This window comes from Pristis pectinata, chromosome 34, assembly GCF_009764475.1.
Source record: "Pristis pectinata isolate sPriPec2 chromosome 34, sPriPec2.1.pri, whole genome shotgun sequence".
NCBI lineage: Eukaryota > Metazoa > Chordata > Chondrichthyes > Rhinopristiformes > Pristidae > Pristis > Pristis pectinata.
This window is the reverse complement of record NC_067438.1, coordinates 10,706,740-10,725,390: the sequence shown is the minus strand read 5'-3', so window position 1 is coordinate 10,725,390 and position 18,651 is coordinate 10,706,740. Positions and strand designations below refer to the sequence as shown.

Here is an 18,651-nt window from a genome sequence, read left to right as displayed (position 1 = left end):
GAGGGACAACATGAGAGAGCCCCCCCATGTCACGGGGGGGGGGGGAGACACAACGAGGTCAGGCGTCCTTGTGAAGCAGGATTGGAAAAGCTGGGTGCTTACAGAAGAATTGAGTAACTTGTGGACTCTGGAACTGATGGATTCAGGCTTTGGTGGTGTCCACTACCAGTTAGAGCTCAACTGAAAGTGGATCTCACGCACTGCTGATTGTGACGGTCCTCAGACTTTAACTATTGTCACACTTCAGTGTTAGTGAACACCTACTTTCTGTGTCACATTGGTGCTTGTATCCGTGTGACACACCAGACGCAGTGGTAATACTATCGTAGCGGGAGACTACTGTCATAGTGCTACTGTTTCAGTGTGGGTAGGGACTGGGAGATGAGAGCACAATAACCCAACTAGTAATGGTCCGTTCTCCACATCACTGACCCATTACAGTGGCTGGGAAATTTCAATGTGCTTTATCTGAATGTAAAGCCCATGAAAACAGGGTGGGAGAGTGTGCAGATGGTAAAGCAGCTACTTCACAGCGCTAGAGACCCGGGTTTGATCCTGACCTCCGGCGCTGTCCGTGTGTGTGTGGAGTTGCACGTTCTCCCTATGACCGGGTGGGTTTCCCGCCCCGGGTGCTCCGGATTCTTCCCACATTCCCAAAGACATGCGGGGTCGGTGGGTTCATTGGCCGCTGTAAATTGCCCCCATGTGGTAGGATGAGGGGTAGGGTGGGGGGGGGGTGAGTGATGGGAGTGTGGGGAGAATAAAATGGGATTGGTGTCAAAGGGTGGTTGGTGGCAGGGACTCGATAGGCAGAAGGGCCTGTTTCCTTGCTGTGTGATTCTACACCAGACTGACTCACATTGTCCATAGAATGGAATCTGCCATCCTTCCCCACTGTGTCTTGGGGATGACTCACCGATCAGTGCAGGTGATTGACTCGTACCTACCCTGTGAAATGCCGCAGCAAGGCACATCTCTTCTCTGCCGTCTCCTCAGGGTCCGGTGTGGGTGGCCAATAAATGCTGGCCTTGGCAGTGATGTCCACAGCCCCAGTTGTCACAGTGAGTGGTGTCCGTCCACTCACTGTGTGACACTGTTGTCACAGTGAGTGGTGTCCGTCCACTCACACCGTGTGACACTGTAGTCACAGTGAGTGGTGTCCGTCCACTCACACCGTGTGACACTGTTGCCACAGAGCGAGATGAGGCCAGATTCCGATCTCACTGCACCCTGACTCTGTGCTGGTTACTGACGGGTGTCCTTTGATGTACCACTGTGTGTAGTCATTGTTCTAACCCCAGCCGTGTCAGTGTGTGTGTGTGTGCCCCGAACATCCTCTAGTCCACCATGACGACCTGCAGTATTGTTGTATTGTAACATAAGAAGTATTGTCAGCAGTGAGTGGGGAGAGCAGTGTGTTCCATCCTTTAACACGTGACATTAATGATGATAAGTAGTGCCTATTTGGAACCCAAAAAAGTAAGGTTGTAAGACAACTAGACCTGGACCTTTTAGTTAGCGGTGTAATTGCCTGCGTATAAATTAAATATTAGCTTTGTTGTAATATCTTAGTATTCAAACTGGATTTGTATAAAGTTTTTAAAATAAATTTAATTATGGTTATCATTGCCTGTGATGAAAATATTAAAAAAAGTTGTTGTGAGCAGCCTGTTTTGGAGTTTTCTTTGTAGCTAAAGGCATTGTAAACTATTTTCAGTGCTCGACTGAAAACTTGCCGTGATTTTGTGGTGGGACCTTCATGAGCTTGGGCCTGGGTCTTTGACCCCTGCCTCAGTCTTGGGTTGCTGAATCCCTGCTTCATTCTTGGCCCCGTTGGACCACTGAATCAGTCTTGGGCCTGCTCGACCCTCAGGCCTGCGGGGCCCCTGAACCAGCCTCTATGGAGACCTGAACCAGCTTTGTCCCTGCTGGGCCACTGAACAAAACTTGTCCCTGTTGGGCCCCTGAACCAGCCTCTGTGGATCTGAACCAACCTTGTCCTGCTGGGCCCCTGAACCAGTCTCTGTGGTGACCTGAACCAACCTCAGGCCTGCTCCGATCCTCGAACCTGTGTGGCTGTTACTCCACTCTCCGGCTCCCAAATCTGGCCCTGTGCCAGCTGAAGCCTACCTCTGGCCTCCGGCCTCTGCCCCTCTGGATGTGGCCAGGCCTCACCACCAAGTCTGCTTGCCTCTCGAGCTCCCAGCCATGCTGTCTCCGGCACGCCCAGTCCCTTGCCGCCTGTCTCCTGGCCCCTGTGACGCTGCGTCGATGTGGTCAGGCAAAGCCCATAGGACGGGGTTTGATTTTGCCTGCAGAGGCCAGTCCAGTGTGAGGACCCAACTGGGGGCAGAGTTAACTGGCTAAGTGTGATCAGGCTGGTCACACAGAGCTGGGTAGGGAGACTAAAGCTGAGAGAGCCCTGGGGAAACCTCAGTAAGAAGGCAGCCTCCGTGACTTGGTTTCCTTTGATCAGATTGGAAGATAATCAACTCTGATCATCAATACCTGATTTTTTTTCTCTCTCTGTTGGTGGAGAACTATCTAATAAAGGTATTAAAATATTTGGGGTGACATAGTGTGACTTCAAATATTGTACCCTGACCTTTGTAAACCCTGGGTCAGAGGGTTTCAAGTCCACTACAGGCCCCCGAGCACAAAAATCGAAAAACTTTTAGGTGCCGGAAGTCTGAAATAAAACTAGATAAATGCTGGAAACACTCAGCAGGTCAGGCAGCAGCTGTGGAGAGAGAGACAAATCTGGGAACTGGAAGGGTCCTGAAATGTTGAGCATTGCTCTCTCCATGGATGCTAGGTGTTTTGGGCATTTTCTGCTTTTACCTGAGTGTGACATCTGGGCTCACCACCGTGCAGTCAGAGACACTGCGGGTGAGGCGGTGAGCTAAGGTGACTGTGAAAGATCCCACAGCACTCTCCGAGAAAGATGGATAAATGTTGAGCAGGATCTGAGCTGGCGTCCTGTCCAATGTTTATCCTTCCAAGTCAGCAGCACTAAAGACAAACAGTTGTGCCATTATGATATTCCTGTTAGAGAGACCTGGCTGCCCACAGGTGTTTCCTACACCGGGGCAATGGCTGGACTTCTGGGCTGTCCTGAGATTGTGGGAGGTGCTTCGTAAACACAAGCCCCGTCATGCATTAGACATCACATTGGGGTTCTGAAGCTTGTAGTCCTTCAAACGTAACGGGTTCCCAAGTTGTCTTCTGGCTGAGTTTGCCCCCTCACAGCGGGCAGGCTCATCGTTGCACGGAGAGAGAGTCATACAGCACGGAAACAGGCCCTTCGGCCCAACGGGTCCATGCCGACCAAGATTCCCATCTAAACTAGTCCCATTTGCCCTCGTTTGGCCCATATCCCTCTAAACCTTTCCTATCCATGTACCTGTCCAAGTATCGTTTAAATGCTGTTAATGTACCTGCCTCAACCACTTCCTCTGGCAGCTCGTTCCACATACCTGACCACCCTCTCAGTGAAAAAGTTGCCCCTCAGGTTCCTCTCCCCTCTCACCTTAAACTTATGCCCTCTAGTTCTTGATGCCCCAACCCTGGCAAAAAGACTGTGCGCATTCACCCTATCGATGCCCCTCATCATTTCACACCTCTATAAGGTCACCCCTCATTCTCCTATGCTCCAATGTAAAAAGTCCCAACCTGCTCAACCTCTCTCCTTAACTCAGTCCCTCGAGTCCCAGCAACACCCTCGTAAATCTCCTCTGCATTATTTCCAGCTTCATGTCCATTTTTCCTATAGCAGGGTGATCAAAACTGAACACAATGTTCCAAATACCCAATGTGTTGTACAAATGCAACATAACATCCCAGCTTCTATACTCAGTGCCAGTGTGCCAAATGCCTTTTCACCAGCCTGTCCAACTTCAACCCCACTTTCAGGGAACTATGTACTTTTGCTTCTAGGTCACTCTGTTCTTCAACACTCCCCAGAGCCCTGCCATTCACTGTGAGAGTCCTACCCTGATTTGTCTTCACAAAATGCAACACCTCGCACTTACCTGAATTAAACTCCATTTGCCATTCCTCGGCCCACTTACCCAGCTGATCAAGACCCCTCTGTAGATCCTGATAACTATCTTACTGTCAACAATACCACCTGTTTTAGTGTCATCTGCAATCTTACAAACCATGCCTTGTACATTCTCATCCAAATCATTGATATAGATGGCAAATATCGTGACAAATGTGTGTAGTGGAGAGAATCTATGGAGCCAGGTATCATCTCTTTCCCATTTCTGAAATGTTAACTCTGTAACCTATTCTGATCCACATACCCATTGACACCTCTCCCCCCCACCACCTCCCCCACCTACACCAGGGGTAGGTTGCAGCCTGGTAATGGTCAGGTAAATCATCCCTCCCTACAGAGCATTGGGTGGCAGCAGATGAGGACCCCATCAGTCTGAAGCCAATGGTGTTCCCTGCTTGGTTTCCAAGCAAAGAGTGAACTCAAGGGATGATATAGCAATCCTGGGAAAAGGTTGGCATCCATAATATGGAGATGTGGAACATATTCCACCATGAGCACTGTGTTGAGACATTACAGACCCAGAGTAGGCAACAAAAAGGCTTGACCAACAATGAACCACATGACAACCTGCTGGAGGAATTCAGCGGGTTGGGCAGCATCTGTGGGAGGAAAGGAGTTGTCGACGTTTCGGGTGGAAATGCTGCATCAGGACCCCACCAAAAAACACCAGGCCATCATCCCCCGCGCTGTCACAGATCTCATTACGTCAGGAGATCTTCCCTCCGCAGCCTCCAACCTGACAGAGCCTCAACCCCGCACTTCCCGCAAGATTATTTTTTAAAGAAAAGGAGGTCCTGATGCAGGGTTTCAACCCGAAATATTGACAATACCTCACTGGGTTCCTGCAGCAGATTGTGTGTAGCTCCACATTCCAGCATCTGCAGCCTCTTGTGTCTCCACTTCTGTCTTCTGCTCTTGCAGACAAAGTTTGAAACCAGTTTTGTGGATTCTTCACAGTGTTTTGTGGTGCTCGGGGATCGGATTAAATTAGGTCAAAGCCTGGCAGAGTCAAGGGTTCATATTATTGTTATTTTGGGCTTTGAGATATGTTTATGCTCCATTAATCAGGCCCACGTCCTTCAGTGTTACAACCCAGCAAATTAGGCTTCCGGTTTGAAGTCAAACTGGAGACGTGGGCTTCCTAGTTTTAAAAGTAATTTTTAACCCACTTCAGCTCCTGTGAGGTGAGGTTTGGCGGACTGCCTCGCTCTTAGCCTGCAGTTCCACTTTATTCTTTGGTGCATTCGGCACTGCAAGAGATGACTTTATTCCCTTCCTTCCTGACACGTTCACCCTTCACGGTTTCACGGTTGGAAGGCCACATTTTGATCACCTGATTTCCTGTGGTTTCCTGGCTGCCTGACTCTCAAAAAGAATTGCAATATCTTTTGTGAAATAACTTCCTCTTAGTTCTTGGTTCAATGCTCAAGCCCCAGGCTGGGTTTCATCAGCAAACCCACTCCCCGAATAATTGCTAATTCTAGCTTATGCAGAATTTCCAGGTATAGATTTCCGTGCATCCATCCTGGTGTTTCTGCTGCCTGCAAGCTGCCTCGAATCCTTTGTCCTATTTGCAAATCCTTTCTCACCTCTGTGTGTATCTGGCATCCGCCTCAAATGCAGCAATATTGCTGACTTCCGCCACCTCCCCGTGGCATTCTCCACATTACAGAAACTCTCTGAATTGATTACTAGATTGATTACTGATTGTCGTATTTATGGCCCCTGTTTTTGGTTATTCCATGTAGAAGTAGAGATGGCTTTCTGACCTAACTGTGAGTCTTAAATGGAGGGTTACTCTCCAAAGAATGGGAGTCCTTGTCAGAGAGTGGCACAGGACAGAAACCCTTCGGCTCACCAATTCCATGCTGAGTTACACCAATCTATACTAATCACATTTACCAATACATCGCGGGCACATCCCTCCCCACCATCAGTAGCATCTATAAGAGGCGCTGCCTCAAGAAGGCAACAGGTACAGAAGCCTGAAGTCCCACACCACCAAGTGCAACCATTCGGTTCTTAAACCAACCTGCACAACCCTAATCACTACTTCAGTAGAGTTTAGCAATCCATTGCACCAAAAGGACTTTTTTTTCGTTCTAATTATGTTCTTTCTTGTAAAAATTGTGTTTGATTTGTGTTTGTTTTTCTTGTGAATGCTGCTTATCGGATGCTCTGTGCCTGTGATGCTGCTGCAAGTAAGTTTTGCATTGCACCTGTGCGCACCTGGACTTGTGTTCATGACAATCAACTTGACTTTGACTTTGGTCCGTAGCCTTCTATGCCTTGGCAATTCAAGTGCTTGTCTAGATGCTTGTTACTGGTATTGGTTTATTATTGTCACCTGTACCAAGATACAGTGAAGAGCTTTTTTTTCTGTGTGCCATCCGTACACGGGTGTCTGCCTCCACCACCCCCTCGGGCAGTGCATTCCAGATTCCAACCCCCTCCTCCCCATGGGTGAAAGAAATCCCCTCTAAACCTCCTCCTTCTCACCATAAACCTCTTCCCTCTTGTCTTAGACACCCTGTGGGATAAAGATCCTTACTACCTACCCTGTCTATCCCCCTTGCTGGATATCTTGTGAGCCAGGCACCATCAAAGTCAAAAGGAGGCCCTTCATACCAGCTCTTACTGGAGAGGTGCAGAGAAAGATAGTTAAGAATGATACTGAGTTATCCAGCACGGATACAGCCCAGAGTCCGCACCAACCATCCACCGCCTATCTAAACTAGTCCTATTTTAATCTCCCCCACGTTCCCATCAGCTCCCCCGGATTCTACCCCTCACCTACACACTAGGGGAAATTTACTGCGGCCAATTAACCCACTGACCCGCACGTTTTTGGGATGCGGGAAGAAATGGGAGCACCCGGGGGAAACCCACGTGGTCACAGGGAGAATGTGTAAGCTTCACACACAGACAGCAGCAGAGGTCAGGATCGAACCGGGGTCTCTGGGAGCTATGAGGCAGCGGCTCTACAGGGAAGGCGGCAGGGAGGGAGAGGCTGAAGGGAGGCCTTGCTTTGAAAAGAAAGGGTTTGACGGGAGGGAGGATGACAATTTTGATTTTTTTATTCACTGACATATAATTTATGTGTAATTTATGTTCTGTGTGCTGTCTGTACCTACATGCCTGTGATGCTGCTGCGAGCAAGTTTTGCATTGTACCTGTACCTCACCGTACGTGTGCACATGACAATACACCCGACGTTTGAGAGGGTACGAATCTGGTACCAATTAATCCAACAAAGTATTCAGGAGAAACACTTTACTCAGAGAGTGATGCTCTGAATGTGGAATCTGTCATCTCAAACAGAGGTGGGACTTATAGTGTGGACACATTTAAGGGGGTGATTGGTAAATGTACAGCGGGTATAGAAATGCTGGTTAAGAAGGACCGTGCGCCGTGATGTGTGGTGTTCCATCAGCAAACGATGGGAAACGTTGCTACTAATCTACTTTAACCCTTTGTGACCTCACAGGAGCAGAGCGCCTGACACCACAAAGTGAGTGGACTGTCCACAGATGAGACGCTTCTCAAATTAACAGGACCAATATGGCAACAAGAGAGTTACAGAGAGACTGAGGTAAGTGTCTAAACTTAGGTGAGAATCCAATAAAATGTTTAATCCCCTGACGAGCTGCTGACAGCTCAGCACACGATTGGGATGGTTAGGATCGGGTTGGCTATTCATGGTTAACAGGCTTGGCAGGATGTGCTTTTTGACAGTAAATATGAATAGAGCCAAATTCACCTCACACTGACAAAATATTCCTTTGCTTAGCAGTCAGTTCAGTAATAACTCAGTAATAAATGAAATGGAGCGGACAACCAGGAAGTCACCTTTGTAGTTACATTATTAAAAAAATCACAAATGTAACCTTAATCCTAAATTAACACAATGTGTTGATTTATGCATATTTAATTTCTATTTTTAGATTGGGAATTATATAAAACTTTTAGTGCTATATGCCCCTTACCCCTGTCCGGATGAAGGGTCTCGACCCGAAACGTCATCTGTCCATTTCCCTCCACAGATGCTGCCCGACCCGCTGAGTCCCTCCAGCAGTTTTTTTGCCCCATCCTTCTAGTTTTTTGCAATACACAATGAAACATTGAAATAAGAATAAACCCATTTACCTGTGAAATTATTAAAAGATATCTAATTCTGCCAAGTTATATATAAGAAACTCCCACTCCTGGCCCCGTATCAATGGTAGCTAACAAAACTAGTAGCTTTGAAGATTTTACATGGCTTGTGGCCTCAACAACTTTATATAATGAAGAGCTCCAGATTTCTGTCCTCAGTGTGTTAGTCATAGCTCTCTGGCCACCGAGACAGCTTCGTTCATGCCAGCTTGCTGTGCAAGTCCCTGGTCTCTGCTCCCTCTGGACCACTTTGCCCTTGGAGCAAAGCAACTAGGTGATCCTCTGCACCAAATGACCCACTAGGACTGAGGGTCCTCAAGAAATTGCATCTTCGACTGGAAAATGCAACCATGCAGGGTCAGCATGTGGTTTGCCCCTGAGTCAACGTGTTGGGTGTGGAGACAAAGTTCTCTCCAAATCCTGCCGCAGAATATCTGATCAGTGTTGCTCCTTCCATGTACTGATGAGTAGAAACTTTCCCTGAGCTAATCGCGTTCCAATAGGTATTGCAACGGGACGGGTCCCATTGGAGGGACGTCGAGTTACCGGACCCTGCAAGCGGGGCACCGGGACGGCAACATCGACCCCCGAACTGTGCCGAGCGCCGGGCCGGAGGCCGCCGAGCGGAGCCGAGCGCCGGGCCGGAGGCCGCCGACAGAAGCCGAGCGCCGGGCCGGGGGCCGCCGAGCGGAGCCGAGCGCCGGGCCGGAGGCTGCCGACAGAAGCCGAGCGCCGGGCCGGAGGCCGCCGACAGAAGCCGAGCGCCGGGCCGGGGGCCGCCGAGCGGAGCCGAGCGCCGGGCCGGAGGCTGCCGACAGAAGCCGAGCGCCGGGCCGGGGGCCGCCGAGCGGAGCCGAGCGCCGGGCCGGAGGCCGCCGACAGAAGCCGAGCGCCGGGCCGGAGGCCGCCGAGCGGAGCCGAGCGCCGGGCCGGAGGCCGCCGACGGGAGCCGAGCGCCGGGCCGGAGGCCGCCGAGCGGAGCCGAGCGCCGGGCCGGAGGCCGCCGACGGGAGCCGAGCGCCGGGCCGGAGGCCGCCGACGGGAGCCGAGCGCCGGGCCGGAGGCCGCCGAGCGGAGCCGAGCGCCGGGCCGGAGGCCGCCGACGGGAGCCGAGCGCCGGGCCGGAGGCCGCCGACGGGAGCCGAGCGCCGGGCCGCCATCCGCCTGGATGAAGAAGGTGGTGGTACTACCGCAAGGCCCGAGCCGCCCTTAGAGCCGGGACAGCATCGCTCGGGCCGCTATCTGCCGCACGGCGACCGACTCTGGAAGTATCCGCCCCCCCCTCTCCTGTTGACCTTCTCCGGCCGCCGCGGGGAAGTAGGCCTCGGCCTCTTGCTGACAGCCTGGGCCTCGAGTAGGTGCGTAGCCCGCGGAGGGAGCGGGCCGGCCGGCGGCCTGTAGCAATGCAGCGGCGCTTCCCGCAGAGTGTAAGCCCAGTCCCGGGCTGCAGGGGCATCCTGCGACCCAGGGCTGATAAGTCACAGCGGGGATCTGCCCGGTGGTGGAAGGGCTGGCAATACGCACACTATCGAGGGAGCGCCTCACTGTGGGAGGGGAGGTGCTGAGGGAGCGCCTCACTGTGGGAGGGGAGGTGCTGAGGGAGCGCCTCACTGTGGGAGGGGAGGTGCTGAGGGAGCGCCTCACTGTGGGAGGGGAGGTGCTGAGGGAGCGCCTCACTGTGGGAGGGGAGGTGCTGAGGGAGAGCCTCACTGTTGGGGGGGCAGGGGGGGGTTTAGTGCTGAGAGGGCTCCACACTGGAAAAGGGACAGTGAGGGAGTGTAGCATAGTGGGAGGGGCGGTGAGGGAGCACCACACTTTGGGAGGAAGGTGGTGAGAAAAGTTGGCGGATGGAATTTAATCTTGACAAGTACAAGAAGGTGCATTTGGGAAGTCAAGTGGGGTAGAGCAGGGTACTGAGGAATGTTAATGAACAGTGACCTCGGGGTCCATGTCCATAGTACCCTGAAAGTGGCAACACAGGTCGATGGGATGGTGAAGAAGGCATATGGCATGCTTGCCTTCATGGGTCAGGGCACAGAATAGAAGAGTTGGGATGTTATGTTGCCACTTACAAAACTCCAGAGAAAGTACAGAGGACAGTCACCAGGATGTTGACTGGATTGGAGGACTTCAGAATCAGGTTAATTATCACTGACTGATGTCATGAAATGTGTTGTTTTGTGGCAGCAGTACAGAGCGAAGACATAAAATTACTATAAATTACAAAATAAATAGGTATGGGGAGAGATTAGATAGGATGGGCTTGTCTTCCCTGGAGTGAGGGAGGCTGAGGGGTGTCTTAATAGAAGTATATAAGATTATGAGAGGTGTAGATAGGGTAGATGATCTTTTTCCCATGATAGGGGTATCAAAAGCAAGAGGGCATGAGTTTAAGGTGAGAGGAAGGGGATCTGAGAAGTAGTTTTTTTTAAATACAGAGAGTGGTTGATACCTGGAAAGTGCAGACAGAAGAGCCAGTGGAATCCGATAAAATTACTATTGAGGCAGACACTTAAATAGGTGAGGTATAGAAGGATACGGACCTAAATGCAGGCAAATGGGATTTGTGTAGATGGGTAAGAAGGTAAGTGTGGACGTGGTGGGCTGAAGGGCCTGCTTCTGTGCTCTATGACTCTTTGAGAAGGGCAGTACTAAAGGAGCTTCACACTGTGGGGGGTGGGGGGCAGTGCTAAGGGAGCCCTGCACTATGGGAGGGGCAATCATAGTTTTGCCTCATGCAAACAAGCTCTTTGGCCCAACTACTCCATGCTGACCAAGGTGCCTTCCTGAGCCGGTCCCATTTGCCTGCGTTTGGCCCATATCCCTCTAAACCTTTCCTATCCATGTCCCTGTCCAAATATCTGTTAAACTTTGTAATTTTTCCCTCCTCTACCACTTACTCTGGCAGCTGCTTCCATGTCCTTCGTGCGGAAAACTTGACCCTCACAGCCCCTTTAAATCTTTCCTCTCTCATCATAAATCTATGCCCCCCAACCTGGGAAAAAGACTGTTACCATCCAGTTGTGCCGCTCATGATTTCATAAACCTCTGGAACGTCACCCCTCAGCCTCCTTTGCTCCAGGGCTCAGTCCCAGCCTGTCCAATCTCTCTTCATAACTCGAGGCCTCCTGTCCCAGCAACATCCTTGTGAACTTTTTCTGCACTCTCTCCAGCTTAATCACATCCTTTCTACAGCTAGGCATCCAGAACTGCACACAAAACTCCAAGTGCCAACTCCTGCACTCAGTGTCTCAACCGATGAGGGCAAGCATGCCATATCCCTTCACCACCTTGCCTGACTTGGTGAGGGAGTGCCACACTGTGGCAGGGGCAGTGGCGAGGGAGTGCGACTCTTATTAGGAATGGCGGTGCCGGGGGAGCGCTGCACAGTGTGAGGGGCAGTGGTGAGGGAACGCGGCAGTTTTGCAGGGGTGGTGGTGAGGGAACACTGCATTGGCTGGAGGGGTATTGGTGAGAAGCAGTGCCAAGGGAGAGCCACAGTGTCAGCGGACTGTGCTGAGGAAGGGCCACAATGTCAGCGGACTGTGCTGAGGAAGGGGTGCACTTGGAGTGTTAGTGGTGAGAGAGAGCCATGCTGGTGAGGGAGGGCCACACTGTCAGAGGGGTGGCAGTGGGGGAGGGCCACACTGTCAGAGAGGTGGCGTTGAGGGAGGGCCACACTGTCAGAGGGGTGAGGATGAGGGAGGGCCGCACTATTGGAGGGGCAATGTTGAGAGAACGGTGGACTCCGAGGGTGGCAGTAATGAGGAAGAGCTATATAGTCCCTCCCCAGGTTACAGCAGGGTTCCGTTCCTGTGAACTGTTCAGACAGTTTGCAAGTCTGAAATGTGGTCACCGAACCGAGTTCCCACACGACAGAAGATGCCTGCAGCCCCGCAGCAGTCGGCAAATCCATACCGCTGGTCTCCCAAATGCTCTCTTGTATGTACAGTCTGTACATAAATGGGGCATTGGGAATCTGGGGAGACCCTGTACAGTGAGGGGCACTGCTGACAGAGGGCTGCAGAGTTGGAGTGCCAGCATTTTGGAATGTCATTTAATCTTTAACCACAGTGAGTTCAAAGGAAAGATTATCTGCATAATGCCACTTACTGTATGTGAGAAGCCGAGTTGTGCTTATTTGCTGTCCTTCTTTACAAAAACTTCACAAGTATTTAACTCTATGTGAAGTGTTCTCAGAATGCCTTGTGGTTGTGAAAGCCTCATCATAAATGCTCGACCTTCTGTTCTTCTCTCACTCTCTTCTGTCCCTCTCCAACTCAGACATTTCATCACGATAATCGATGCATACTTGGAAAAGAGACATGTTTTGAGTGGGTCTAACTGGATAACTTTTCAAGACAGCACTGCCCTGAGCCCAATCTGCTTCACACTTTTCATTAGTAATTGTTCTATCATATTGGAGGTGGAGATGTTCGCTGATAACTGCACTTCGTTCAATTCCAGTTAATCTCCTCAGAAAATGGCCACTGCGTGCGTCAAGACCAAGACAACATTCAGTCACGTGCTGAGCACTGTCAGTGGTTGTTTCCGAGATATTGTCTGATCACCCACCCTTGATATCTTAACGATGATGTTGCCTTTGCCTAGACCCTCACCACCTACATCCTGTGGGTCACCACTAATTGAAACTCAGCTGGACTAGCCATATAAACATGTTGGTTATTGGAGCAGGTCCGTGGCTGGCTCTCCTGTGGTGAGTCACCCAATTATTTCCACCATCTACAAGTTAAACACTCTGTAGTTGGACAAGTGAGTGCACCTGCAATGTCTTTGGAGGGGTGAGGCACCCTCCAAAACAAAGCTGTCTGCTTGGTTAGCACCTGGTGTGGCAACATTAACATCCACTCTGTCTTCCAGTGGTACACCATGGCCACCAGGAACACTACCCCTGAAGCTTGTTGTCTCCTTTTCCCAGAAGGACAAAGGTAGCAGCTACATGGGAAAGTCAGCAGCTCTGTGCTTCTGTCCAAATCACTCACGCCAGCCTAGCCTGGACTACCTGCTCATCATAGAGTACAAAGACAGGCCCTTCGGCCCACCCTGTCCATGCCAACCATCAAGTACCCATCTATATCAATCCCATTCAATCCCAGCACTTTATCCATAGTCTTCTATTTGTTGTTGATTCAAGCGTTCTCGTCAAGCCAGAATTCAGCAGCTTCATACTTTGATAGATAAATAAGAAATGTATTTTTGTGTTAGTAAGTAAAGAAAGAACAGGAGGCAGCACACAGCTGGTCCACTGAATGTCCACGTGTCACATCAACCTCCTCCCACTATTTCAGGGCAGGTTTCCCTCCAACTCACACACCAGCCTGATTTGGGATTATACCACTGGGTCTAAACCCCGAAACCCCAACAGCACTGCGGCAAGCAGCTTTACCAGAAAGACTGCAGTGGTTCAAGGAGGCGGCTCACTCACCTCCACCTTCTTACGAGTGAAAAATGCGGCCCTGTATGTGGCACCCAGATCCTGGAAAATTAGTCACAGGAAAAGCATTCAGCGGGAATGGGCCCTGTAGTAATGACTGGTTATCTCCCTCAGTCCCACCTTGCCATCTGATCTCCTCCCTCGGTCCCACCTTGCCACCTGATTTCCGTGTGCCTCATAAACCTATTGATCAAGTTACTCAGTGATTGAGCATCCACAGCCCTGAGAAGGTACAGAATTCCAAACGCCGACAAAGCTCTTGAGTAAAGACATAAAGGAAGCAGAAAAATATTTGGAAAAGAAAAAAGTTGGAAGAGAATGGGATAGAATGGTTTGATGTTTCAGGGAGTTGTATCGCTGAGGTCAACTGACTGTCCTTTTCCTACATAACTCCATCTTGGAAGTTCAATAAGTCTCTTGCTCTCAGCCCACTGCAAACAATAGGATGTGGGTCAACCCCTGGAACTTGACTTCAGCGATGCACGTAGGGTGGTTGCCAACCGAAAGACCAGTTGCTTCCAGAGCTTGTGGTTTTTCAGTTAGCCCCTGCCCCGTAGCTAACACACTTACCTTGAGTCCCTTTCCAGAAGAAGTCAGGGCAAAATCTAAGCAGACCTTCCCTTCCAGCACTGAAGGAGCAGGGACCGTTACATACTGTTATCCAGATGAGATGCTAAAGGACAAGTTTGGTTTTTGGGTGAACGTTAAATGTCCTGTGACGCTGTGTCGGAGAGGTAGAGGAGCGTTCTTTATCCTTCAATCAATATTGCTGTGCACAAATTGACTTTCATGTTGCCTTACAACAGTAAATACACTTCAAAAGGTGTTTCATTGGCCAAAAAGCACTTTGAGGTCATGAAATAGGAATGTAGCTGTTCTTTAGTTGTTGTGTTTTGTGCACATCCTGTCGACAGGGGGTGACAGTTGGAAGGGTGTATTGAGTTGGTTGGTTTGGTGTCTCAGGAGAAGGATTGACTGAAGTTCAGCTCAATCAGCAACATAGAGCTGAAGTTGGGCAGCAATAAGGTGTTGGACATGACGTATTGCAAGGCTGTGGAGAGGATGTCATCTCCCGACAGTCCAGACTTTCACAGAGAGGCCCAGTTAGACTCCATCTGAAGTTCTGCACCCCGAGTATGACACCTCAGGAGGGTATTGGTACTGGTGCTGCAAGGGCTAAAGCAGTTCCCTCTAATGGCAGGTACAAAGCTCAGGCTTGAGTTTCTGTGAAATTAAGATGTTTAAGATTTCAAAATTTGATAGTGTAGATGGAGAGGAATTCTTTCCTCATTTGGGCAGGTTGGAGCAAGAGGGCATAAAATGCGAGCTCAGCTCAACAATTGGTACCAGGAAGCACTTCGAGTCGTACGGCACAGAAACAGGCCCTTCAGCCCACCGTGTCCATACTGACTCTTTTGCGCATCCACATGACCCCCATTTGCTTGCACTGGGACCACATCCTTCTATGCCTTGCCTATTTTAAGTATTTGTCTAAATGTCTCTTAAACATAATGACTATATCTGATTCCACCACTTCATCTGGCAGTGCGTTCCAGATATCAACCATGGTCTGTGTAAAAGATCCCCTTTAAAACTCCTCCTTAAACTCATGCCCTCTTGTTTTTCATAGTCCTACCAGGGGAAAATGATTTTGATTATCTATCCTACCTGTGCCTCTCGTAATCTCGGATCAGCCACAGAAAGTGGTGCAAATCCTCGCCTCCCAAAGTGGTGCTGAAATTGGGGTTGAAATGCAAATTTCAAACCCAAGATTGATAGATTGTTGCTAGGTTAAGGTGTTAAGGGATCTGGAACCAAAGTGAGTAGACAGAGCTAAGATGGGTAGCATTGTAGTGGCATAACTCATAGAGCCGCTGCCTCATAGCGCTGGAGACCTGGGTTCGATCCCAACTTCCGGTGCTGTCTGGGTGGAGTTTGCACGTTCTCCCTGTGGGTTTCCCCCCGGTGCTCCGGTTTCCTCCCACGTCCTAACGACGTGCGGGTTGTTAGGTTAATTGGTCACTGTAAATTGCCCCTGGTGTGTTGGTGAGGGGTAGAAACTGGGGTGGGGGGGTGTAGGAAGTTGATGCAGATCAGTGGGAATGGGATGAGTGGAAATGAGTGGTTGATGAGCATGGACTTGGTGGCTGAAGGGCCTGTATCTCCCTCTAACTTTGGAGATGAGCTAGGACGTTAGTGGGGGTAAATGGCCTCCTCCGGTTCTTGGGATCTTAGGACATGCAAGAGGGGTTTGAGACTGGGAGGGCCTCGTGAGGTGTGTGTGTGAGAGAGAGAGAGAGCGAGCGAGTGTGTGTGTGTGTGTGTGTGTGTGTGTGTGTGTGTGTGTGTGTGTTCGTGTGTGTGTGTGTTCGTGGCCAGAGCAGAGCATTGGGTGTTTGAACTTGTGTTGTTTCTGCCTGTCCCAGGTACAGCGCGGGCTCTGCTGGAAGCCCATGGAGCCGGGGATGTTTCAGGTGGAGTTCCCCAACTTCGGCAACAACCTGCTGAGGAAGCTGAACCAGCAGCGGATGGAGGGCAAGCTGTGCGACATCACCATCCACCTGCAGGGCCAGATGTTCAAAGCGCACCGGGCAGTGCTGGCCGCCTCCTCGCCCTACTTCCACGACCAGGTCCTCCTCAAGAACGCCAGCCGGATCGTGCTGCCCGGTGTGATGAGCCCCAAGGCCTTTGAGAACGTGCTGGCCTCCTCCTACACTGGCAAGCTGACCATCCTGTCACCGGAGATCGTCAGCTACCTGACGGTGGCCAGCTTCCTGCAGATGTGGCATGTGGTGGACAAGTGCACTGAGCTGCTGCAGGAAAGCCAGTCGCCGCCGGCTCCCAGCCACCAGGCCGTCAGCCAGAACCAGTCGCCCAGCAGCAGCAACTACCTCAGCCCCTGGCATGGCCCCGAGGCCGGCGCCAATGTGCCGGCCAAGTTCGAGAGGCCCGAGGAGGATGACATCAAGCTGGAGGGCCACCAGGAGGAGGAAGAGGAGGAGGAGGTGGAGGAGGAAGAGGAGGAGGACGAAGAGGGTCAGAAGGCCTCCCCGGGCCGGGAGACAGAGCAGGACAACGTCATCAGCAACTCGGCCGAGCGGGACAAGTTTGGGGGGGAGGGCGGGGCGGGAGACGGCGCCGACTGCCCCTACCCGGTGCCGGGCGCGGTGCCGCACAAGCGCTGGGTGCTGGTGAAGGCCGGCAAGTCGGAGGAGGGCAGCGAGGAGGAGCGCCCCTTCCACCCAGCCGCTGGCAAGAGGAGGAAGCAGGAGGGGGCTGGGGCGGGGGGAGCGTCCGAGCACGAGGCTGCCCACTTCGCCGAGCACTCGCTGGCCGAGGAGTATGACGAGTTCGCCGAGGACCCGGGCTACGACGAGACCGTCGACTACTATGGCTCGTCAGACGACTTCCACTTCGAGCGTATGGTGGGCGTGGGCGGGGGCAGCCCCAATGGGGCGGTGCTGCAGGCCAGCGAGATCCAGGAGAACGGGGCGTACGGCGTGCTGGGCGAGCCGGGTCCCAGCGCCTGCCAGCCGCCCGCTGCCTCTGACTTTCCCGGCGGCGTCTACAAGCTCTACCCCTGCCAGTGCGGCAAGAGCTTCGCCCACAAGAGCCAGCGGGACCGGCACATGAGCATGCACCTCAACGTGCGGCCCTTTGGCTGCCCCATCTGCAGCAAGAAATTCAAGATGAAGCACCACCTGATGGGCCACATGAAGATCCACACCGGCCACAAGCCCTACGAGTGCCACTACTGCGGCAAGAAGTTCATGTGGCGGGACAGCTTCACCCGCCACCGCAACGCCTGCGCCAAGCTCTACCACGCCGCCGCCCCCCTCCCCGACCTTGACCTCCCCTCCGACCTCAGCGGCGCGGCTGACCTCTGACCCCGGCCTCCCCCCCGCAGCGAAGGGTGGGGCGGGGTTCTCACCACCCCAACCAAAGAGTTAAGGGCTGGCGGCCAAGCTGAGGGCAGAGCGGGGCTGGGAGGGGAGGGGATGTTGGGGAGGGGGGGAAGTGGTGGCGAGAGGGGGCAATGAGCCTGGTCTCCAGTCTGAAAGAGCCAGCAAAACTTGCTGGTGGGACCAGCAACGTCTGGCATTGAACCCCACACACCTTCGAATCGGATCATGCTGACAATTTTTGCAAAATTTTAGTATTTAATTATATAAAAATATGCATATATATATTTAGATATATATGTGTAAATTCTGGTGCTGTGCATTGAAGTATTTTTTACAGTCACCCTTGCTTTTGATATTTATGGGACTCAAACTGGGAGATGCTCAGAGGATCACTCGGCATCTGTGGGGGTAGGTGGGGAGGAAGGACACCACGGCTTTGTGTAGGAACCATGTCGACCATGGCTCAGTGTGAGGGTGATGCTCCCAGTGCCGAGGGAGCGCAGCACTGCCGCAGGCACCGTCTCACCAATGAGACTTTAAACTGGGGCTAGCATATTGCCCCTCGGGTGGATGTTGAAGACAGCCGCAGCCACTATTTTGAGAAGACTGTTATTTCGTCCGTCAACTAAGGGACCTGCAGCGACCGATCTGCCTATCAACATGCAGCCATATCTGGGATCTTGCTGTGTGCGAATGGGCGGCAGTACTTTCTGCATGCCTACACTGACTGACTACATTTTGAAAGTATTGTCGGTGCTTTAGAACGTCCTGACGCACAGGAAAAGGTGATAAATGTTTGCAATTTCTTTCTAAAACCAAGGAAAGATTCAACAACTGACGTACCCTACCCAGGCCCAGCAAGAACGTCCGACCCTGTGGGTATCTTCCCTCTTGTTTTGGTTCTCCAGCATCGGCAGTATTTTAACTTTTTTTTGGTCGTGTTTTTAGCTATTTATGTGAACCTCTGTTGAAATTTAACTCTTCTTGTGAATAAAGACATTTCAGCTGACTGGGTTCAAAGTCACCTGCTGCTGTATGGTCTCTGGCCCCGAGGTACCTTGGACCGCACCCAC

The 18,651-nt window shown here is 51.6% G+C and overlaps 1 protein-coding gene across 1 annotated transcript in view; it reads left to right on the top strand.

The window, feature by feature from the left end:
• The window catches only part of LOC127585950 (zinc finger and BTB domain-containing protein 4-like), a 33,123-nt gene extending 15,473 nt beyond the window's left edge, over positions 1-17,650 (top strand). The window contains exons 7-9 of the mRNA XM_052043706.1: positions 2,120-2,331; positions 8,722-9,535; positions 16,100-17,650. Of these exons, the coding sequence (XP_051899666.1) occupies positions 2,120-2,331; positions 8,722-9,535; positions 16,100-17,560 (2,487 nt within the window). The 3' untranslated portion in view covers positions 17,561-17,650. The remainder of the gene's footprint in view (positions 1-2,119; positions 2,332-8,721; positions 9,536-16,099) is intronic.
• Positions 17,651-18,651: the final 1,001 nt, after the last annotated feature.